The sequence below is a fragment of the Lactuca saligna genome, chromosome 5 (assembly GCF_052625555.1).
Source record: "Lactuca saligna cultivar CGN05327 chromosome 5, ASM5262555v1, whole genome shotgun sequence".
Lineage (NCBI taxonomy): Eukaryota > Viridiplantae > Streptophyta > Magnoliopsida > Asterales > Asteraceae > Lactuca > Lactuca saligna.
In genome coordinates, this window is record NC_136421.1 from 38,100,328 (window position 1) to 38,124,327 (window position 24,000).

At 37.2% G+C, this 24,000-nt stretch overlaps 3 protein-coding genes across 6 annotated transcripts; 1 reads left to right on the forward strand and 2 right to left on the reverse strand.

The window, feature by feature from the left end:
- The first annotated feature begins 2,861 nt into the window (after nt 1-2,861).
- On the forward strand, nt 2,862-8,812 carry LOC145048889 (phosphatidylinositol deacylase). The gene is made up of 18 exons (XM_078997520.1): nt 2,862-3,576; nt 3,666-3,911; nt 3,979-4,169; nt 4,244-4,382; nt 4,465-4,602; nt 4,684-4,864; nt 4,945-5,066; nt 5,187-5,363; nt 5,457-5,567; nt 5,746-5,865; nt 5,955-6,111; nt 6,210-6,373; nt 6,464-6,550; nt 6,700-7,028; nt 7,387-7,441; nt 7,538-7,677; nt 7,764-8,016; nt 8,321-8,812. Exons 1-18 carry the CDS (start codon nt 3,286-3,288, stop codon nt 8,648-8,650), a joined length of 3,231 nt encoding a protein of 1,076 aa, XP_078853646.1. The 5' UTR covers nt 2,862-3,285; the 3' UTR covers nt 8,651-8,812.
- Nucleotides 8,813-8,893: 81 nt separating this feature from the next.
- On the reverse strand, nt 8,894-10,902 carry LOC145048892 (uncharacterized). 2 transcript variants are annotated; one of them, XM_078997525.1, is made up of 4 exons: nt 10,557-10,902; nt 10,032-10,152; nt 9,778-9,923; nt 8,894-9,605 (listed from the first exon to the last, which is right to left on the reverse strand). In XM_078997525.1, exons 1-4 carry the CDS (start codon nt 10,677-10,679, stop codon nt 8,970-8,972), a joined length of 1,026 nt encoding a protein of 341 aa, XP_078853651.1. In that variant the 5' UTR covers nt 10,680-10,902; the 3' UTR covers nt 8,894-8,969. The 2 variants fall into 2 exon arrangements, with proteins under 2 accessions (XP_078853651.1, XP_078853650.1); XM_078997524.1 differs by having other exon boundaries at nt 9,778-10,152.
- A 3,681-nt stretch (nt 10,903-14,583) lies between these two features.
- Nucleotides 14,584-16,881, reverse strand: LOC145048890 (uncharacterized). 3 transcript variants are annotated; one of them, XM_078997523.1, is made up of 4 exons: nt 16,517-16,881; nt 15,625-15,996; nt 15,248-15,530; nt 14,584-15,175 (listed from the first exon to the last, which is right to left on the reverse strand). In XM_078997523.1, exons 1-4 carry the CDS (start codon nt 16,733-16,735, stop codon nt 14,835-14,837), a joined length of 1,215 nt encoding a protein of 404 aa, XP_078853649.1. In that variant the 5' UTR covers nt 16,736-16,881; the 3' UTR covers nt 14,584-14,834. The 3 variants fall into 3 exon arrangements, with proteins under 3 accessions (XP_078853649.1, XP_078853647.1, XP_078853648.1); XM_078997521.1 differs by having other exon boundaries at nt 14,584-15,530; nt 16,517-16,880; XM_078997522.1 differs by having other exon boundaries at nt 14,584-15,530; nt 16,556-16,876.
- Between the last annotated feature and the right edge of the window lie 7,119 nt (nt 16,882-24,000).

Sequence of the window (24,000 nt, forward strand, 5' to 3'; positions counted from 1 at the left end):
TAGGCTCAGGAGCATTCCAGATACGAGCTGAGGGTTGGGTAGGGCATACCGGACTTGTATTGTGGGATCGGTGGCAATCCATATGTGAGCTGTGGGCTCGGAAGGCAATCTAGACTCATACTGTGGGCCTATGGGTAATACAATATGTATAGTTGTGGAACCAGTACATGTTGTTATTTGTATATGTGTTATGTGCATTGTATCAGTATTTTGGGGGAACTCACTAAACTTTAGGCTTACATATTCAATTTTTGTTTCAGGTACATCATATGATCGCGGTAAGGCAAAGGCGTGATCATATAACTCCTCATGTTTATGACTTGTTTCTAGGATACTCTGATATTATACTATTTTGAAAACAAGTTTTGTAATAATTAATGGTTTTGAAAAAATTAAATTTGGCATGATTTTTATGGTTGTTACAAGTTGGTATCAGATCCTTGGTTTATCAAGAGCAAAGCCATTGGTGTCAGGTTTTGGTGCAGTTGCAGGTGCAGGTGTAGGTGTAGGGTTCTCTTTTAGGGTTTCAAAGGGCTTGAAATCAGTATAAGGTTTATCAAGAGTTTCAACAAGTGATGACGGGAAGCTGTTGGCAGCAACTTCTGCATGACTTTTGGCAACTTCTTTCAAAAGTAATTGTTTATATAACGCAGCAACTCTTGAGGTGTATTTGGCTTCAATTTCCCCTCCATCTGTCTAACCATGTTGCTTGAAGAACACATGAGCTCGATTGTTACCCCCAAAACTCATCATCTTTAATTGATCTGGTGTCCATGAATCTAAATTCGTTGACCTATAAAACTTCAAGTTAGAATTCTTTTGATTGTAAGAAGTAGATCTTTCCTAATTTACAATATTGGCATTCCAACTACCATACCCCCTTGCAAGTTTTTAACAAACCAATATTATCATCCAACTTAAAAAAAGTTGCCTCCTGATGACAACTAAAGTCAACCAGGATAGATAGGATGGGGTATTATTTGTTAAGTGTAAAATAGATTCTTGTTGGCCAAAGGAAAAGATCACAACTTTCTTAGTCCCTAGTTCTCAAGAGAGTTTTCCCACTAGAGTAACAAGTCCTAAATTACTCATTGGTTATGCAACATTATGCCATTCAATTAAGCTAAAAACCTGCTATAAGAATTATGTAAGATCCTGGATCGATTCATCATTTCTATAGAGGAGCAATCATCAAAGAAACACAATGAACATCATCGAATACAAGGGCCATGTTCACATGATTTTTTACACCAAAACCCGACACCAATGATTTTTATGGATGTTACAGCAAATGCTCCTCACTACGATGTCTGAAGATATACGACAGTTTGTGAACACAATGAACATCATCGAAGAAACATGTATGTCAAATGCAACAATAGAAGGACGAGTGCAAATGACTGATAATGAGTTTAGCCTAATTGAGACCTGTATGAAATTATTTGAAAATCATTTTGACACTGTTAGTTTGTACTAGATGCAAAATCTCTGTAATCATGTAAATATACTCTAATTTTAAATATTTTAATGTCATTTCAAACTTAATTATATAAAAGAAATGGTAGGGTTTTCTAAAATGGCAATGTTTTTCATTAACATTAGTTAAACGTCGGTTACAAAACTTTTACATACTTATATTGGTTTCCACGAATTATGAAATTGTATGAGATACATATTTTGTTTGTGGCCGATAAAATCTTTTCTAATTCTAACATCTTTTAGACTATCCCATTATGCTTGAAGCTCATCAATCTCTGCATTTGCATCTTGAATCCACTTCTCAACTTCTTTAACTTTTTTCATAGTTTCAGTAACCCAATTTCCCTATTTTTAAAGTCTAAACAATTTTACTTTGGTTTTGGCTGTTAAATTAATAGGATGTTAAATATGTTGTGTATACGTTAATGTTCATTTGATGTATGCTTTTTCGGTTAAAAAAACCTAATTTTATGATCTATTTTCTCTTTATTTTTAGCTTTTATTTTTCGAGTTTCCACTTTAATTTCTAAGAATATGATGATATTTGGGTTTTAAAGATCTTTTTAGTATGTACATTACTTATTCTTTATGATCCAGTAGAGTTATAACATTGAATTTACATATAGCATAAAAACTTCATTTCATTATTTGATTGTGGAATATCATGACTTATTCATTCGTCGTTCCATTCCATCCGATCCAACCGATTTCCATTTTGGTATGTATTTATTTTACATCTTCCATATGCAGTCACATATAAACCCATTTTTCTTTTAATTTTTATTTTATTTTACATCTACCTCTATAGTGTATACAAATTAATTGTTGACATCCTTAGTTGTGTGTTGGGCAAAAGAGTGAGCAAGTGGATGCTTTATATTTTGTTTCAAATGAAAGAAAGAGTTATGATGGTTTTTGTTGATATATTTTGATGTTTTGCATTTTATTTTAAGTGAAAGAGTGAAACAAACTATGGTTTGTGTTTTGTGATTTAATATGTTATTTTTATTATTTTTTAACATGGATATAATCTATACGCCATGGTTTAGTTCATCGTGAACTTTTTAGCATGATTACACGTAATGGATTTTAAGTTATAGTATTTTACTAAAATATTAAAAAGAAATTGTTTTGATTTTAATAAAAAATGAATAGAGTTGAATTACTAAAATAAAATTATTAAAATATATAAATGTCCAATTATTTACTGCAAATATTAAAAAGAAATTGTATTGATTTGATAGAAAATTAAATTATTGTCTAAAATACATTAATAGATAAAAAATTATTAAAATATATAAATACCCAACTGTAATAATGCATGATCTAAAAAATTGACAATTAAACGTTATATACTCGAAAATATTAGGATGATGTTTTCATTTTTCAAAATTAGATATACAGACGACAGTAGTAGCACACAGTAAACGATTACTCGAGTTCAAGACTTGCAACTCTCTAATCTCCTCTTTTGTTCAGATCGGCGATTACTGTGTACTGATCACCTCTTTCGTTCATCTGAGATTGGCGATCCCATCTCTGGACTCAGATTCGTATTTCGCAGTTCCCCCAAAAGCCCTGTCACTCCGTTCATACCTCTCAACCTTCGCCACCGCCGGCCTCCGGCTCCGAGTTCCAGCATCCAAACTTCGGGTACGAAAGCACAAAACCCTATCCCGCCATTGAAGCCGATCACAAATGGACATCAAATACCTTTGGACCGGTCCTTAATCTTCTCTTCATTTTGTTTGGTTGTTCGTGAAGGATGCAAGGTTGAGGGAGGGTTTTCTTGCTGTAGATTGGAAAATGGAAGGTTTCAAGTCTAAATTTAGATTAGCAACAATTGTCATTCTTTCCATTGGAATTGGTCTACTTGCCGTATATGATTTATTGAAGCCGATTACAAATGGTTGTAACATGACATACATGTACCCAACTTACATTCCAATATCAGCTACAGAAAGTTCATCTTCTTCAAAGTATGGACTGTATTTGTATCATGAAGGCTGGAAAAAAATCGATTTTAAAGAGCATCTTAAACAACTTAATGGGGTTCCTGTTCTTTTCATCCCTGGAAATGGAGGTAGCTACAAGCAGGTGAGTTATGTAACTTTAGCTTGTTTTCTTTTTCCTTTTCTCCCCCTATGTTACTAATACGTCTTTTTATTTTAAACTGATTCTCACAGGTCAGGTCCATAGCAGCAGAATCTGATAGGGCTTATCAAGGTGGCCCACCTGATTCTATGTTGTACCAAGAAGCTTCCTTAATGCTTGAGGAGGGAGTAGATATGGATGAAAAAGATATTCCAAAAGTCACCCAGTATACTCGCAGGCTTGACTGGTTTGCAGTTGACCTTGAAGGTGAACATTCTGCAATGGATGGCCAGATACTTGAGGAACATACAGAATATGTTGTATATGCCATTCACAGGGTATATTATCTTTATTATATATCTTTATATAAATCGCCTATAAGTAATAATGTCATATTGATTGTAGATTCTGGATCAATATAAAGAATCTCGAGATGCTAGAGAAAAAGAAGGTGCTTCTGAATCTGGTAGTTTGCCTAACAATGTCATATTAGTTGGCCACTCTATGGGTGGTTTTGTTGCTAGAGCTGCAGTTGTGCACCCTAATTTGAGAAAGTCATCAGTTGAAACTGTTGTCACCTTATCAACTCCACATCAGTGAGTTTTTCTTGGACTTTCTGATTATCATTGTGTCCATAATCGTTATGTAATTTTCTTTACTCTTGGTTCAGGTCACCCCCCATTGCATTGCAGCCATCATTGGGCCACTATTATGAGTACATAAATCAGGAATGGAAAAAGGGTTATGAGGCTCAAACATTATCTCGAGTGATTGTTGTCTCCATTTCTGGTGGTGCTAATGATTATCAGGTGTGATTATTTGACATCAGTCACTTGTACAAACCCTAAAAGAACCCTAACTAAAAGATGTGTTCTTTCTGATTGTAAGTAGGTAAGGTCAAAGCTAGAATCAGTTGATGGTATTGTCCCATCTACTCATGGTTTTATGATCAGTAGCATGGGCATGAAGAATGTATGGCTATCAATGGAGCACCAGGTTATCTTATGGTGTAATCAACTTGTTGTGCAAGTGAGCCTTACTTCCCAACTTTTTTATATTTTATAAAAAGAGGGTCTATGTCTATTGTCTAATTTGTTAACTGGGTTTCAGGTTTCACATACTCTTCTTAGTTTGGTTGACCCTGAAACTGGTCATCCCATTTCTGGGTCAAGGAAAAGACTATCAATTCTTACAAAAATGCTTCATAGTGGAAGTTTTCCAAAGCAAAAATCAGGTTTACTTCAGCAGCATTCATCACATCTTCCTTTACACAAAGAGAGAAAATATGCTGGTGCGTTTTATATTATACCATTTCTATTTTAGTAAAAATAACTGGAATAAGAATAAAGATCTCACTTGTTTGGCTTCCAGGGTGTCCTAGTAAACTACAATGGAGTGATGAGGGACTTGAAAGGGATCTTTACATCAAGACACCAACAGTAACTATTTTAGCAATGGATGGCAGAAGGCGTTGGCTGGACATAAAAGAACTGGTTAGTTAAATATTATTATATATATGCTTTAATGACAAGAAAGAAAATATACTATATTTGATGCTAAGGCAAGAACATACATATAATATAAGACTATAAGTTATAATCTCCTATTGTCAGGGGTCAAATGGAAGAAACAAGTTTGTTCTTGTAACAAACCTTCTTCCTTGTTATGGGGTTAGACTTCATCTTTGGCCTGAGAAAGGAACTTCTGCATCAGATTTGCCTCTCAGCAAAAGGGTTGTTGAAGTGACATCAAAGATTGTGCAGATTCCTTCAGGACCAGCACCAAGGCAGGTATGTTATTAATATTTCCACTTTTGCCCTTTTTGTGCTTTAATTCTTATAATAATATGAAGGGTATGACTGTCATGTCATGTCTATATATAGATTGAACCAGGAAGTCAGACTGAACAACCACCACCATCAGGTGTTTTTTGGTTGGAATCAAAGGATATGCATGGCTTCAGATTCCTCACTATCTCAGTTGCACCAAGCCCTGTAATGTCTCCTTACACTATGACATATGAATTTTGTTGAGATCAAGAAAGGAATGGAATGTAATGATTCATTCCATTACCTGGCTTATTCCATTCCATCCAACCAAACATACCCTTATTATCCATAACAAAGATTAAAAGTGATCGTATAACTTACAGTGATTTTTTTAAATATCCAGACTGTTTCAGGGAGACCTCCACCTGCAGCTTCAATGGCAGTTGGGCAGTTTTTCAACCCACAAGAAGGGCGTAAACAGTTTTCTCCTCACTCATTGCTTCTCTCTATGTATTCTCGGAAGGTTAGTTTACTACTTTCATGAAATACTCACTTCACTTCTTGATGATCCATTTAAGTTCAAGTGACCCACTTGGATTAAAACATTTTCAGGACATTTTCATTAAGGAGGATCACCCTATTGCAATGAATATTACATTCGGTATCAGTCTAGGGCTTTTTCCTGCTAGAGTGTCTCTGGAAACAACAGGCTGCGGGATAAAAAACCCTGGACTTCCTGTTGAAGAGGCTGGAGACATGGATAGTGGAAGTAAGCATTTTTTTTTTTCCCTTTATATATATATATATATATATATATATATATATATATATATATGTCCTGATGGTTGTTATTTCTTGATCTGAAAGGTCTTTGCAAGCTTCGATGCTTTCCACCTGTAGCCCTTGCATGGGACCCGACAGCTGGCATTCACATTTTTCCGAATTTATATTCTCGTATGATTGAAGTGGATTCATCACCTGCACTTTGGACCTCAGCTCATGGATCTGAAAAAACCAATGTTTTGTTACTGGTAAATTTACATTTATATGTTATGTTATCAATTTTGTAAATTCTATAAACTATTTAAATTTTTTTTAACCCAAATGTTATTGATATGCAGGTGGACCCACATTGTTCTTATAAAACTAGTGCTGCTGTTTCTCTAACTGCTGGTGCTCGTAGATTTATGCTTTTATACGCCTCCCAGGTGAGCATTTTATATTGATTTTGGTACAAAGGAATGGAATGAGTCATTACATTCCACTATCATGTTTGGTTGGCTTGAAGGAATGGAATGAGTCATTCAAAACTAAATGAAAACAATGTAGTAAAATAAAATTGATTTTTGTGATGCAGATTATTGGATTTGCATTTGCTGTAGTTTTTTTTGGTCTGATGAGGCAAGCGAATGCATGGGAGCTTGATCTGCCTGTTCCTTCGTTACTATCTGCAGTGGAATTGAACCTTGGAATGCCGATTCCGTTTCTTGTCCTTGCTGTTTCCCCCATTCTTATTGCTTTGTTTTATTCATGTCTAAGCACATCCCCATTTCCTGCGGTTTCTAGCTTCTTTTTTGTTTCAATCATTTGCTACTTAATAGCAAATGGGATCATAATCTTTTTGATATTAACCACCCAGATACTCTCCCATGTGGTTGCTAGAGTACATGTTTTCTTTAAAACAAGGTCCGTTAATCTCTCTCAACATTTGTGTTTTCATCTCTTAACTTAGTATGACTGACTGGATAGGTTGTACTGTGTTTGACATGTATTGAACCGAGACCTGACACACACTGATGCCAATAGGACAAAAAGTACATATTTTGTCCCACCTGGAAAGAGGTGTACTAGGTGGGACAGGGGCACTTATGTCAATGGGACATGAACTGGTTTTCGATCTTTCATCTGTGCAAAAGACGAATATGCCCTCTTATCGTCAATTGTAAATCGCCTTATACAGCTTGTCCATTCCATCCTTTCTAACAAATGCATCAGCCTAAATGACTTGTTTGCCCTTAACTATCTTTCATGGATAATTTTGCAGGTGGAAATGGTGGATAGGTGATAACTCAAATTCCACTAACTTTTTCCCATTTAAGGTAATTACTATTTAATTTTTAATTAGTTATCCAAATACAGCTTCTAACCTGTGTAAATCTCTGAAACCATTTATGTTCGTATTATTTGTACGACAGGTGGCAAGGGTTATAAATGTCAATTCATCATTAGCCACATCACTTGTTGCCATTGCTTTAGTTTGCTTTGTCCATCCAGCTTTAGGTCTCCTTATCTTACTCTTCTCCCATGCGCTGTGCTGCCACCACGCCTTATGCAGGTAAAATTCCAATTCTACCCCTACCTAACATATGCAGTTTCCATAATAACATCTCGCTTAATCGTTTGTTTTTCTGTATGTCACAGTTTTTTTACCGCTTCCAGCAAGGCTCGTAGTGAGGACTTATTTGGATTTGGAAATAACAAAAAGTCATTTAAATTCAAGAATGAAGAATCGGAGGAGGGATTGCCTGTGGATGAGAACAGCTCCAGTACCCCGGACTCTACACGAAGCTATGGTGATACACAACTTGAGATATTTCACCATAGACATGGATTGTTAATCTTGCATCTTCTTTCACTCCTCATGTTTCTTCCTTCACTTGTCGCTTGGTTTGAGGTATAATTCAGTATCAACTAAATTACAAATTTGGCCCCAAAAATTACATCTTCAGTCCAAATTTTTATATCGAGTCCCAATGTTGTCCTTAGGTTTGCATTTTGTTGCAGTATTTGGACTAAACCTGCAATGTTGAGTAAAACATAGGGACTATATATATTCATTCCATTCCTTCTCCGATTCCCATTAAGTTTAAATGACAATTTTACTCTTACATTAAAAAAGCAAATTTGACAATGAGAAAAAAGAATAAGAAAAAGGGGCAAATAGGTAAACTGTTGGTGTCTCCCTTTTTGTTTTGCAGAGGTTAAGTATGGGGCACAACTTTCCATGGCTGTTGGATTCCATCCTGTGTATGGGTGTAGTCCTCCACGGAATCTGTGATTCCAAACCGGAGTTCAATGTGTTCTTTCAGATTCCGGGAATGAGAGGGTATGAAATCAGACAAGGATTTGTATACCTTGTTGCAGGATTCGGTTGCTATCTTTCAGGTTTGGATTTGGCTCCTTACAAAGCTTTTTATGGGATGGCTGTTATTGGAGTCATCTCATTTGTTTTCAGAATTATAGAGAAAAGAAACCGAAGAGGTGGAGAGCCTTATTATAGTAATAGAAAGCACTCTCATCGACACTGATAATTGGCATTTTTTTCCCATGGTTTTGTACTTCATTGTACAATTTAAATGTAATAAGTTAATGATAGGAACTTGTACTACTATACTATGGTTTGACTTGACACTCCAACAATTTTGACTTTTCCCATATTTTTTGAGAGAATTTGTTTGATTGTTGTGAAATTTTGTGTCGTTTCATTATAATACCATGACATAAACAATAAGAGAGAATTTGATAGATGTTTCCAGGACTTGCATCAATAATGAGAAAACACCAAAAACTATCCAAGATTCATTCATCTCAAATTCACAATTTATATCTACAAAAATAACTACACATTCAGATTTCATGGGTTTCTGCCTGTTTGACAAGCATTGCATTTGCAGCATGCTTCCTACCAGCAACATGAGAATCATACACAGTAGGGCTGCTACAAACAACATTGCACACCGTACAAATCCTTAAAGCATCCAATGCTCCTCCTCCTTGCAAAATCTTCTGCCTCTTTGCCTCCATATCCTCATCACCTCCCACTCTCTTTGTCTTCCTGTCACTTCCATTTCCATCCACATTTACAACTTTACCCTCTTCATTTTGCAACATCCCTCCTCCTTCCACTGGTTTTTCCAAATTCTTTTTGTGTTTCTTTCCTGATAGGTGGGTTTTGAAGACATCGTATGTGTCACAACTGATCCCACAAAGTTGACACCACACGGGTTTACCTTGTTGTGAATTGATAAGGGTCAAGGAAGGATCCGGTATTTGGTCTGATTCTTTTAGTTTCTTGAGGTGTTTCTTCCCTGACATGTGTGTGCTGAGGACTTCAATGCTGGAGCAGTTTATTTTGCAGAGTTGACACTGTATGGGGTTGGGATTATTATTCGATTGAGCCTCAGGCTCAGGAGTAGGACCCTTAGGGTCTGATTCTGATGTGGTGTTAACAACCCCATTCTTACCCACAAGCTGCATCATTGCCTATTTCAAAATTTTCTGTTTCTTATTAAGGCCACATTGTACTTTGAAAAATCTACCTACTTGTAGCAGTAAAATTTGCAATCACATTTCTATAATTGGGTAAAATTTCAAAGTACAATTCTATTAGTATTATAGAGAGGAATGAAAGTAGGTAGCTACTTCTTGCACTTACCTTTGCAGAATGCTTTTTACCAGCGAGATGAGCCTGGAAGGCATTTTGATTATTGCATACCGCATTGCAAGTTTCACAGTAGAGAAATTTATCAACTGATGCTCCATTTTGCAATAACTTGTGCTTCTTATTCTCCAATTCTTCTACTGAAGTTTCACTTGCAGTGGGTGTGGGTGTTAGTGTTGGTGGTGGCATTTTTGGTGAAATGACAGATGAAATGGCAAGTTTTTGCATATTCTTCAAGTGTTTTTTACCTTGTTTGTGTTTCTCAAGTACATCTTTAGTGTCACAAGTAACATTGCATACCTCGCATTGCATAGACTGGATGCTTTTGGGCTGAATTCTTGTTGTTACTATGGCATCATTCGCAACATGCTGAGTCACATCAACAAAGTTAAATAAGTTTTATAGCTAACGTAACTGATTGATTCAGTTATGATGCTAAAAGTGAGCTGTGATTGATCATTGTAATTCTTTATTGCTCTAAACACTATTCAAGACAATATTTTGTTGATATTATTTTAACCTAGAAAACTCCTCACATAACAACATAAGATTATAATCTATATTGATAAGTGGCAGAATACACCATTTTAATTGAAAATTAAAGTGCATACATCTGAATCTCATTTGATTGTATTTACACATTTGAAATCAAAATGAAATGCGTACACATTCCATCAGAGGAATCATGAATTTCTATATGCAATCTTTAACATCAAGATTGTAGATGATAAACCAGACAAAAAAATTACATAGATGGATAGATAAAACTTTACATGTTCGTATGTAGTTGAATCAGTAGTCTGTGGAATCATCGCACTCTGTGGCCCTGCAGCTCTGTCAAGCTCACATGCGGGTCGGGCTCCCAACCCATCGAATCCATGCGAACCCTCGTACATTGAGATTGAGGCATCAGCGTGAGGAGAGTTAGGGTTAGGGTTAGAAAATGAGCTGGTGATATCTAATTGTTACTGTGCTCCGGACATTTGGGGTTCAAAGTCAATACTTTTGGTTTTACGAAATTAGGGCTTTAGATTGTGGAATCTGCAGAGTCTGCGAACGACAGAATCCGAAAGCAGTTCTTGTTTTAGGGGGTGTTTGAGAAAATTTTTTAAACCTAAAAGATTGGTTGTAAGTTCTTTTTTAGTACACAAAAGCTAAAATGAGTTTTAAAAAGTGTTTGGGTAGTATTTTTTGATTTTTGAGTGTGATTTAGCTTTAAAAGTTCAAAAATTACAAAAAATCACACTTTCTTAACTTTTGAAAACTCACCATTTTCTTCTTTACAAAAAATTATTTTGAAAAAAACTTTTGCATCATCCAAACATTTTTATATCATTTTAGAAAAGTTAAAAGACAAAAGTTATTTAAAAAGTTTTTCCAAACACCTTCTAAACTCAAATAAACGAACCGGTTCCAATCTGGCTCGTTTAACTCTTTAGTTTGTTAACTCGATCTGAATAAAGAGAAAAACATTGAAATTGTAACTTGTAAAGCTTGATTTTAGATATGGAAAATTAAAGACAAAACTAAAAATTTGGTCCTGCGGTATTCAAAAAACTTTGGATAAGATCCATGTGGTATTCAAAAAACTTTGGATAGAATCCAAAAAGTTTCCGACTTGCATGCAAGGTTCAAAATCAAAAAATTTATATGATTTTGGTCCAAAAAACTTGAAAAGACGGTTATGCCCTTTGATTTTCTTTTTTTTCCTTTTTTATAATTATTTTAATACCATTTTGATTTAAAAAAAAACAAAAAGAATTTGCTACCAACCTCTGTGTGTGTGTGTCTCGTTACATCCTCACCAAAAAATAACCCATCTCAAGAAGAATCGGAAACAAAAAATTATCGCTAATAAAACTCCAAGAAGTGTTATTGGTTTTGAAGAATTCTCTAGTATTTTTCAATCGACTACCTTCTTGGAAGCGTAGATCCAAATCCCACATCAGCCAAGATAGAGGCGGTGGCTACATATCCGATGAACCATGTTCATGTTGTCAGCGACATCACTGAGCTACCTCCTAAGCCTAAAGCTACTGTCCCCCAGCCAGATATCACAAAACATATTCAATCCAAGATTCAGGGTTGCCAAAAAACATATTTCCATGCCTCTCTCTAAGAGCATTCAGCCAAGCCTAAAGATCTGCAAGAGCTCAAGGAGCTGCTTAATCCAATCTCTAGGATCACAATTGATGCATCCAAATCTCTTACAATTTTCCATTATTTTAGTTCCAACTCCTTAATTGTGTCTATTTGCTGAATTGGATGTCTCAGGAAAGAAAATTGGAATCGTATGCTTTCAATGTTTTTTTTTTTTGAAAGAGAGTATGCTTTCAATATTGATAATTCTGAATAAATAAATCAGAAAAGGAAGAAGGAAAACAATGCAAATGCACTCCAGGTGCTCGGTGAAACACCTGAAAGAAAAGTACCTTTAGATATTTCAATATATGAAAGAAAAATACCTTCACTGAGGTTCTGGAAATAAAATACTCCTAAAATACAAACACATATCACAAAAGAAAAGTGAAGGGAATCGGGAATGAGTTTATTGTTCAGCCAAGAAGAAATCTGGAGTGAGAGCCACCCACAAAAAAGAATTTCAATGGATATTGCAGTCAGCCAGTCATCAAAAATAGATCAGAAGAATATTAGCCTTATTAAACCTGTTGAGAGGAATACGATTGACTTTTGAAGTTGGGCAAAAAAAAAATTAAAGAATTTGGTTTTTTAGCAAATTCTTTTTGTTTTCATTTTTTAAAACTCAAAATAGTATTAAAATAATTATAATAAAAAAAGAAAATTAAAGGGCATAACCGTCTTTTTAAGTTTTTTTGGACCAAAATCTCAGAAAATTCTTGATTTTGGACCTTGCATGCAAGTCGCAAACTTTTTGGATACTATCCAAAGTTTTTTGAATACCATAGGGACCAAATTTACAGTTTTGTCAAAATTAAATGACACTATACAAGTCAAATATGCATAAGAGCTTGAATTGAGAAAAATAATATAAAGTTAGTGAATTATATAGTTTTTGTTTTATCGGAGATTTTGATTATGCAAAATAATAATAGCAAATTCCATAACTAACATGAACTGTTGATTTTAATATTGGGTTATTTTTTTACACTCTGTTTCTAATTTGTTTCATTGATGATCATTTAACCGTTGTCGCTTAATCTTTGATAATGTGTTAGCTGACGTGTCAATCTTTGATAATGTGATAACTGACATAACATGATGATGTGATATTTTTTTGGTAACATCACATTCTTGGCGTCAGATTTAAGAAAAAAAATGTAAATTGTAGTGACTTTAAGATAATTATCTAAAATATAATTATTTTTGTGCAATTTCGTATTATCAATTTCAAAATTAAACTTATACAATCATATTTCTATGTATGCATGTTATGGGAATGCAATATTTCTATGTATGCATGTTATGGGAATGCAATTGGCTTGTGCATTTCACACAAGATCCTTGATGGGATTGTATTGTGTATATTTTTGAAAGAGTGGAGTTAGAAGAAGTCATGTATCCAAAGTTAATGATACCATATCTCAATCTAGCGATAACATTCAAGCCTAAATACAAACCTTTTTGTACAAGCCTTGCCCTTACTTAACAATGATAGAGTTAGACCCGATAATGTGTCTCCAAGCTACGAGCTTGTCGTAGGAAGAGATATGGTACATTTAAGTTTCGATACACGACTTCTTTAGCTCCACAAGCCATGTTACTCCACCCTTTCAGAAATATGCACAATGCACCCCAAGGATCTTGTGTGAAATGCCAAGCCAATGGTAACCCCACCACATTTGAAATTGTTCACTTGAACACGTTATATGATTACATGTACTAAACTTATTAAAGCTAGGTTCAAATGGCAAAACATGTTGATCAAATCGATGATCAAGATGCTTTGGGAACTCGTCAATACGATAATGAATCAACGCTCTGACATATTTAGCATCAACATCATTACAATCGATAGAAATATCATTCTTAATTGGTCGTGCAAAAGGATAAAACTAAGTCGAGGTTTGAGATATAGATTTTTCTGAGAACCAATAACATGTCTACGACTCGGGTGTGTTATCTCAATTGGTATTGGTGTAGTACAAGATGATTGGAACATAGGGAATGATGACGTGTTGATTTAAGGAAGAAAGATCGAATGTGTTTAAATGAGATGGAGTTGGGGGAGTAGGTTAATGTTCTCTTTGGAAATGTTTTCCGCAGAGAATTGTGGTACAAGTCCAGAATATATTGTTAAGGCAAAATATATAAAAGACCTTAGGCCATTTTATATTGTTAATATCACGATGAGATGCATGAATATCAAAACTTATATTGTTAATATTATGATAGATATGCATGAATATCAATGCCAAAGATCTGATCACACGTGAATATAAAAGCCTAACTATTTTTTTACTACATTTTGGATAACTATAAAAGTCATTATTATTATTATTATTATTATTATTATTATTATTATTTTCAATTTTGACACTCATAATATAATTACACCAAAAAATATCACGTCAACATGCCATATCAGTTATCACGTCATAAAAAATTGTTACGTCAGCTTGCAACCGAATAAATGGTCTAACATTGAAACAAATTGGAAAACGAATCGTCCGAATCAAGAAAAAAAAATAACGCAATTGTCAAAAATCAAATTTTTGTACAAACTTAAAAGACTTTTGTAGAATTTCCCGAGCAATAACAACAAAAGTAAGTCAATAAACATGATCCACTTCCATAGATACAAAATAAGTGGGATAAACATGATGAAATAAACATATATTTCTCTTGAATTATGGTTACATGTGTCAATTTCGATTCTAACATATTAATTTTGTAAAACCACCTTCCCATTTCCAAAACACACCACACCCATTATTATATAATCATCATAACAACCTTAGTTATCCATTCTAAAACCTTCCAATTTTGTGACGAGATTCTTCTCAAAGCCACAATTTTCATCAAATTTCTACAATAACACATCCATCCAGATTACTAAATAACAAAAGGGTTCATGTTTCTTGACCAGTCAATCCAGTTTCTGCCTGTTTCACAGCCATTGCAGCATGCTTCTTACCAGCAAGATGAGAGTTATACACAGTCGGACTGCTACAAACAACATTGCACACAGTACAAGTTCTTAAGCCATTGGATGCAGCTCCTCCTTGAAGAATCTTCTGCCTCTTTGCCTCCAATTCCTCATCACTTGCCACTCTCTTTGTCTTCCTGTTACTCCCATCCACCAAATTTACAACTTTACCCTCTTCCTTCCCTTCATCTTGCAGCATCCCTTGCTCAGTGTCAGGTCCAATTCCTTTTTCTGATTTCTCCAAATTCTTCTGGTGTTTCTTTCCTGAGAGGTGAACTCTGAGCATCTCATAAGTGTTGCAACTGATCCCACAAAGTTCACACAACAGCGGGTTACCTTCATGTGAAATGACGGATTTGCCCTCGGTAGACTCCGGATTCTGCATACGTTGGGTGTCCAGTGAAGTGACAAAGGTCAAGGGCAGATCTGATATTTGCTCTGATTCTCTAAGTTTCTTGAGGTGTTTCTTCCCTGACAGGTGTGTGTTGAGTAGTTCAAAGCTTGTGCAGCTGATTTTGCAAAGTTCACACCTCAAGGGGTCAGGATTCATCCGAGCCTCATGACCCTTGTTTGATGTGGGGATAAAAACGTCATTTGTACTCGCACCCTGCATGATTGCCTGCATACCATTGTACTTTGAAAAATCTACATTTTGCTATTTCTTGCATTTAATCCTAACAATCATATATGAGTGTAACTTTCTTTAAGTTTACCTTTGAAGAATGCTTTCTACCAGCAAGATGAGCCTGAAAGGCATCTTGATTATTGCATACCACATTGCAAGTTTGACAGTAGAGCAATTTAGCAACTGATGCTCCATTTTGCAATAGCAAGTGTTTTTTATTCTCCAACTCTCCTACTGAAGTTGCAGTAGCAGTGGGTGGTGTCACTTTTGGTCCAATGACAGATGAAATGGCAATCTTTTGCATATTCTTCATGTGCTTTTTTCCTTGTGTATGTTTCTTGAATATGTCCCTATTTGTACAAGTAATATTGCATACCTCACATTGAATGGGTTCTATGCTTTCAGGCTGACTTGTTGTGTTCACTACATGCTGTGTTTCATCACCGATGTTGCCAGCTGCCTGAAAACATGTCCAGGTATTACATTCACATTCACATTTCACCAAAATCAAATGAATACTGAAAACCAAAAGGCAAAGACTCTAAACGGGAGATTGTTGATGGATTACTTGAATCAAAGTTTGCGATTAGAAGGGTAGTTTTGAATCAAAGTTTGCGATTAGAAGGGTAGTTTTGAACTTTCACTTCTCAGAACAGACGAGGATCAATGTGGGACATTACTAAAGTTCAAGAGTAAAGAACAATCACACAAATTTGTAACATTATTTCCTAAGAATTTAGAAGAAACGATCATTTCATGATACAATTCCTTTTATCTTGGAAATGAAAGTCCATGCATTACGTTCTTATGTGATTGTATTTACACATTAAAACAAAATTGAAAAGCGTACACATTTCATCTGGTGAATGGAAGAGGAATTATGAATTTCTATATGCAATCTTATACACCCAGGTTGCACGAAAACCATATATCGGTGATAAACCAAATAAAAAGAATTACATAACTAGATATAACTTTACATGTTCAAATGTAGTTGAATCGGTTATCTGAAAAATCACCTCATTCTGTGATGCTGCAGCTTCTTCAAGCTCAAATGCGGATTGCGTTTCCGACCCATCGAATCCATGAGAATACTGGTACAGCGAGGCATCAGCGTTAGGGGGGTTAGGATCAGGGTTAGGGTTATTAGTCGGGTATGAAGTGAAACTGCGCATAGTTGCCTGCTGATCTCCGTACATTTGGGGTTCAAAATCAATAATTATGGTTTTCCGAATTAGGGTTTTAGTTTCTAGAAATCTACAGGTCCTGTGAACGACAGGATCAGAGACTCGGAGTTTAGATTATTGAAAATTCCGAAAGCAGCTTTTGTTCTCTACAAACAGACCGAGTCGAGTTGGCTCGTCCAACTAACTCGTTTAATTTGTCTTAATAAAGTTTAAACTCATTGATGATGAGGCTTCTCCGAGTTGCTTCGGGAACGGATTAACCGTTCCCGTGAACACCGGGCCAAGGCCTAAGCATGTCGGGCTCAGCTCGGCAATTTGGTAGAGATTTACCGACGAGAGAGGATACCCAATTTCAAAATGTAGAGATTTACCGATTAGAGAGAATACCTAATTCCGTAAATATAACTGTTTTTTTTTTTTTTTTTTTTTTTTTTAATTTCAAATTTTAAACCCTCAATCTTCAACTATAAATTTCCTTATCATTATTCACTCTTCACTCCATTCAAATCTTCTTAATTCTATTATCTTAACTTTCTTATTTTTCCATATTTTTCTACATCTCATCACTAAAAATGGTTTGTGTTTGGTTTCCTGATCTTACTCGTTCGTTTATGGATTGATGTAGCAGAAAATCCTACCTATAATGACATCCTTCCGACTATTTTTTGGAGGAGAGTCACTAACATATACAACCGTCAAATCCTTCAATCACAAAGAAAATATTAACTCTACGCTAAATGGAGAAACACAAACGCACTCGCAACTCAGTTTACCATTTTGTTTCGTAGGGTGATGCATGAAGCCGTAAATGGTGACAACGAAAATACTTTGTTAGAGAATATTGTTGAGGCTTACCGTATTGAAACTGACAAATATTTCAGGTTTATTGAGTTTTGACAAATTATGAGACAGTACCCCAAATGACGTCAATTTTGAAGTCTTTGTCTTCTAATTTCTAGTGGGTTGTGTGTTTGAAAATCTAGTGTGATGTTTATGAATTTTTAGTGGTCTTATGATATTTTTTAATTTCTATGTTTTTTTTAATGGAATTTAAGTTTCTAAAAAAAATAGTATGTTTGAAATATTTATTTTCTAAATTAATTTAAAAAAAATATTTAGCATAACAAGTGTGGTAACCCACATCATGCAAATGACAAGTTTTAGCTAAAACGTGGTAACAATGATGTGGCGTCTTCGTGCACGGTGACAAGTGTGACACCACGCCCACTAGTCTGAATGAGTGCAAACAAACATAGCTGAATACAAGTTTGACTATGCTCGAATACAAGTTTGACTCGACTCGTTAAAAATTTTAAGGCTTGAACTTAGTTCATTTTGGCCTTATCGTATGGAGCTCGAGATTGGCTCGTATAGGGTATACCTTATTTTTTTTTAAAAATTGTATTTATTAAATAATTATTTATTTTAATACATAAAAATAAAAATGATGTTGTTATTATGTATAGAGTAAATTACATGAAAGTTCCTTATGGTTTGAGGTAACTTACGCGTTTGATCTATATTTTTTTTTTAACTCGAACAGTCTTTTTGGTTTGTTTTTGTTGCATCGTTGGTCCCTACCATACATAAAAAGACTACTTTGCCTTTACTTACTTTTTTTTAATTAAATTGTCATTTATTTATTAATTTTATTATTTATTTAAACAATAAAAAATTAAAATGTAACCAATGTAATGTCCAAAAACACCAATAAAAAATTTCATTTTCAAACATCAAATTCATAATATTTGTTCCAAAACCAATCATAGTAAAATGCATCTCTCAAACATAAGAGTAAAACAATAATAATCTTTGTGGAAAAGCCATCAGGGGAAATTGTGCAATCAAGTCGAGTCATTCCCTTTGGAACTGAAGGTACTTAAAAATACTTAGACCACAAATTGTAAACACAAAGGTTAGTAAGTTCTCCAAAATACCACGTACCATACATAAGATAGTGCATGTTATGGGCCAAGTTATAGTCTTACAGGCACTCCATGCCATGGGCCAGCTCATGGTATTTCCTTGCAATGCCGATGGCTATATCCTTTACATACCAATGTCAGGGGTCACTACGTGGTCTTCCATGCAAGTATAACGAATACAACTAGCATCCTACATACAAATGCCAAGGGTCATATCCTGGTCTTAGATATAATTGCCAAGAGACAAATCCTGGTCTTTCATATAATTGCCAAGGGCCACATCCTGGTCTTCCATATATATGTCAAGGGTCACACTCTGGTCTTACATACAATTTCCAAGAGCCAAATCATGGTCTTTCATACTATTGCCAATAGCCACACCCTGGTCTTCATGCAAGTATCACAAAGATAACTAACATCCTACATAGTATAGTGAGAAGACTCACCTTGTAGACATAGTCAACAACTAACAACTCTTTTTCTCTCTCTTTCTCTCTCTCTCTCTCTCTCTCCCTCTTTCTCTTTCTCTTTCTCTTTCTTTCTTTCTTTCTTTCTTTCTTTCTTTCTCTCTCTCTCTCTCTCTCTCTCTCTCTCCCCCTCTCTCTCTCTCTCAATCAATGCACGAGTGTTATACACCTCATAATAAACCATAAAAGGTAAACCCTTAGTCATCCTTCTAAAACTATCAAATTGACTAAAAGTCAACCAAGTCAAAATCAACGGTTAAAGTCAAAGTCAACAGTCAAAAATCCTCATCAGCTGACCTTTACATTGTGGCCAGCCCATGGCCACTTCGTGCCCAACAAATCAGTCTTGATCTAACAGTTCAATTGCAGATAACTCGATCCCCATGTCGCGGCACACATGCCTCTGCGTCGTGGCTAACTCCAGACAAAATAGTTGAAGACTCCCATATTGCCATGTCGTGGCACCCTTCATGCCACGTCGTGGCCATTGGCTATGAACAACTTAATTAATTGAGTCCTTAATCCATTAATCCTTCAAATCTAACTTTCCAGAAAGCTTTTATGAACCCCAAAGGCTCATAAAAATCCAAACTTTATGGACATACATGTAATGTCCCATTTTCACAACAAAACTTTTTACTTTTTATTAAGGTAAAACTTCCTAATTTATTAATCCATTATTTAAGAAAACAATTTATTCCAAATTACTTTCATTAAAATCATAGTATTGTAGAAAATGCGGAATTTTAATGTTGTTGATGAGTGTGTACAATCTTGCTTTCGCCTTCCCTCAATCACCGAAGATACTTGAAAAAGTAAAGAACTGGGTAAGTGTAACACTCTAAATTTTCAAACAAAAATTCCATTTTTAAAATCACATAAAACCCAAAATCACATTTCTCAAAAACCACAAAATGTATGAGTTGTCAAAACACAAGGCAACAAATGTTTGATAATATTCCAAAATCCTCAAAACATAATCTCTAACTGGTGGTGTACAATCAAGCCGGCGCCTTCCCGCAATCCTGAGAGGTACCTGAAACACATATCACACAACACTTTAAGCATGAAGCTTAGTGAGTTCCCCAAAATACCATACATAAATAATTAGCCTCGCATGGCTATATCTCGATAAGGACCCTTTGGTCAGTGAAGACCCTCCGGTCTTCACAACTCGGGTTGGACCCTCCAGTCCTGTATCTCAGTGAGGACCCTCCCGTCTTACAAAGACATAATAACTCAATAAGGCACGGGATAATATAAAACATAAAATCACAAAGACATGATGCATAACATATCATATAACTCAGTATAAGCACATAAGACCCTTCGGTCAATAACTCAGATAAGACCCTCCGGTCACACAATATTACCACTTAGGTAAGTATAGTAAGAAGACTCACCTCGCAGAGCAAAACAATATATCCCACACTCGAACTGTTAGTCTAGAATCCGCCCTCCATAGTGAAACGACCCAAAAATACGACCCAAAAATTTTTGTTTTTAATATAATCAAAACTGTAATCAGAGTATCATATAATAAAACCATGCGTGATGTATTCCAAAACATGATAAGATACTGTGCGGAAAACTGTATCATACTACATCAAATCAAACAACTAAATCAATCCCAGGCTAAAGCTGAGGCGGTGGTGTGTGCGATGCCGTCATCCCGAGCTCTTCCCTTTGCTTGCGGAAGTACCTGAAACCAAAACTGAAACTGTAAGCACGAAGCTTAGTGAGCTCCCCCAAAATACCACATACCATACAATAACAATATCATATAAACACATATCGGGCCTTGCCCACTGCATCGGGACAAGCCCGGAAACTGCATCGGACCGAAGTCCGGAACTGACTGGGACCTTGTCCCCTGCATCGAACCAAGGTCCGGAATTAACTGCATCGGACCGAAGTTCGGAACTGACTGGGACCTTGTCCCCTGCATCGGACCAAAGTCCGGAACTAACTGCATCGGACCGAAGTCCGGAACTGGCTGCATCGGACCGAAGTCCGGAACTGACTGCATCGGACCGAAGTCCGGAACTGACTGCATCGGCCCGAAGTCCGGAACTGAGCATAGCATAGCATATCATAACAACTAGAATGAACACATATACTGCATACTGCATCGGGCCGTAGCCCGGAACACATAATACATAACACATAAAACATAGTTCACAAATCCTGTCTGAGCCACGAAGGCATCAAACATACTAACTACTGCATCGGATCAAGTCCGGAAACTACTGCTATCTGGACGGGCCGGCATTGTGGCCTTAGACCCGTCCCTACTGGAAGGAAACTCACCTCGTAAACTGGCGGCTGAGTGTGTGTCTCTGAAAGCTAACGACTGCTGCTCATGAATCTCCTCGGCTACAAGTCCATGAACACACTCAATCAAATACTAAACATTGCACTTGGGGTAAAATGACTCTTTTACCCTAGGTCAAAGTCAACTTACTTTTGGGGCTGACTCGCCGAGTTGGGCCGCCCAACTCGCCGAGTCTCACTTTCACTTCCAACTCATACTCACTGCGACTCGTCGAGTGTGGCATCGACTCGACGAGTACCCTCTTGATCCAAGAACTCAGACAATCTTCATCCGACTCGCCGAGTCGGATGAACAGACTCGACGAGTCGTTCTTGATCCTAAGGAGATTGCCTTGGACTCGCCGAGTTGTATGAACAACTCGTCGAGTCCCTCCATCACTGAGTCTACCCTCAACTCGCTGAGTCCACTCTCTAACTCACTGGGTGCACTCGGCACTGCTAAAAACGAAGGAATCGGGGACTCGCGACCCGACTCGCCGAGTCGCTCATCCCGACTTGCCGAGTCGCTGCCATGCAGCTAGTTTTTACTCGATTTCTCTTGAATCCAACACATGCAAATGATAGATCTGGGTCCAATAAGCTGTTTTACCACGTAAAGTTTCCAACTTTACGTGCACAACCTCAAGAATAAGGGAAATAAGGCTAAAAGATGCACAAAATGAGTAGATCCATGGCTAATATGCAATGTAACTCCAAAAAGACAGTAGATCTGGGCTCTACAACACCCCAACATTCAGATCCAAAGGTATTTCGACTTATTAAGACATTCATGCAAACATAAGGCTTGGGACAAACATCAAATAGCTCTTAGAAGAGCTCTAATGGAAGTTTAAAGCATATAACAAGAAGGGAACTCCGAAAATACCTCAATAAACTCAGATTTGCCCTTGGATCTTTGCACTACAACTCGTTTCCTTGCTTCTTTCTTCTTCTCCTTCTTCACACCTTCACAAAATGGCACCAAATCACTTATAAGCTCTCAAGGGAGGATTAGGGTTCTCTCACTGTGTTCTCAGGGTGAAAGTGGCGAGAATGAGGCTATAATGTGGTTTAAATAGTGGGCAAACCCGGGGATTTAGGGTTTCACCCAGACGGACGGACTCGCCGAGTCCGGGATATGGACTTGCCGAGTCCCCGGCTCCCGCGTGCACAAAATACGCGACCCAACTCGGCGAGTTAGGCTAGAACTCGCCGAGTCCCTCTTGAAAACTTAGACAATTAACAATTAATTAACATACCGGGAACGGGTCGTTACAAATCTCCCCCACTTGTCTCAGACTTCGTCCTCGAAGTCTGCTACGGCTGGATCTGCGAATAACTCCGGGTAGTGCGTTCTCATCTCTTCCTCAGCCTCCCACGTCCATTCAGATCCCTTCCGGTGCTGCCACTGCACCTTCACTAGCTGAATGACCTTGTTCCTCAAGGTCTTGATCTTCCGATCCAGAATCGCGACCGGTCTCTCAATATAATTCAGGCTGCTATCAACCTAAATATCCTCTAGGGGAACGACTGCTGACTCATCCACCAAACACTTTCTCAACTGCGACACGTGGAAAGTGTTGTGGATCTGACTAAGCTCCTCAGGAAGATCTAACCGATAAGCAACCCGACCCACCCGGGCCATAACCCTGAAAGGACCAATAAATCTGGGGCCCAGCTTGCCCTTCTTCCGGAACCTGATGACACCTTTCCAAGGTGAGACTTTCAGAAGAACCATATCTCCCACCTGGAACTCCAAGTCCGAACGCCTCCTGTCAGCGTAGCTCTTCTGCCGACTCTGCGCAGTCTGCAGCCTACTACGGACCTGCTGGATCAACTCAGTCGTCTTGAGCACCACTTCAGTGCTCCCGATGACTCGCTGACCGACCTCGCCCCAGCAAATCGGGGTCCTACACTTCCTACCATACAGCATCTCAAAAGGAGGTCGATCCATACTCGCATGGTAACTATTGTTATACGAGAATTCCGCTAACGGAAGATACATATCCCAACTGCCCCCAAAATCTAGAACACATGCCCTAAGCATGTCCTCAAGAGTCTGAATCGTCCTCTCGCTCTGCCCGTCAGTCTGAGGGTGGAAAGCGGTGCTAAAATGAAGACGAGTACCCATCTCGTCGTGGAACCGCTTCCAGAATCTGGAGGTGAAACGAACATCTCGGTCTGACACCACCGATACCGGCACTCCATGACGTGCCACTATCTCTCGCACATAGATATCGGCTAACTTTTCCGCCGATATACTCTCCTGGATCGGGATAAAATGGACACTCTTCGTCAACCGATCCACCATTACCCATATCGAATCCACTCCACGTGCGGTCCTGGGAAGTTAGGTGATAAAATCCATGGTGATATCCTCCCATTTCCACACGGGAATGTCCAACGGCTGCATCTTGCCGTGAGGTCTATGGTGCTCCGCCTTGACCTTCCGGCAGGTCAAGCATCTCTCAACGTACCAAGCGACGTCCCGCTTCATGCAGGGCCACCAATAATCAGGTCGAAGATCTCGATACATCTTCGTCGCCCCTGGGTGGATAGAAAATCGAGACTT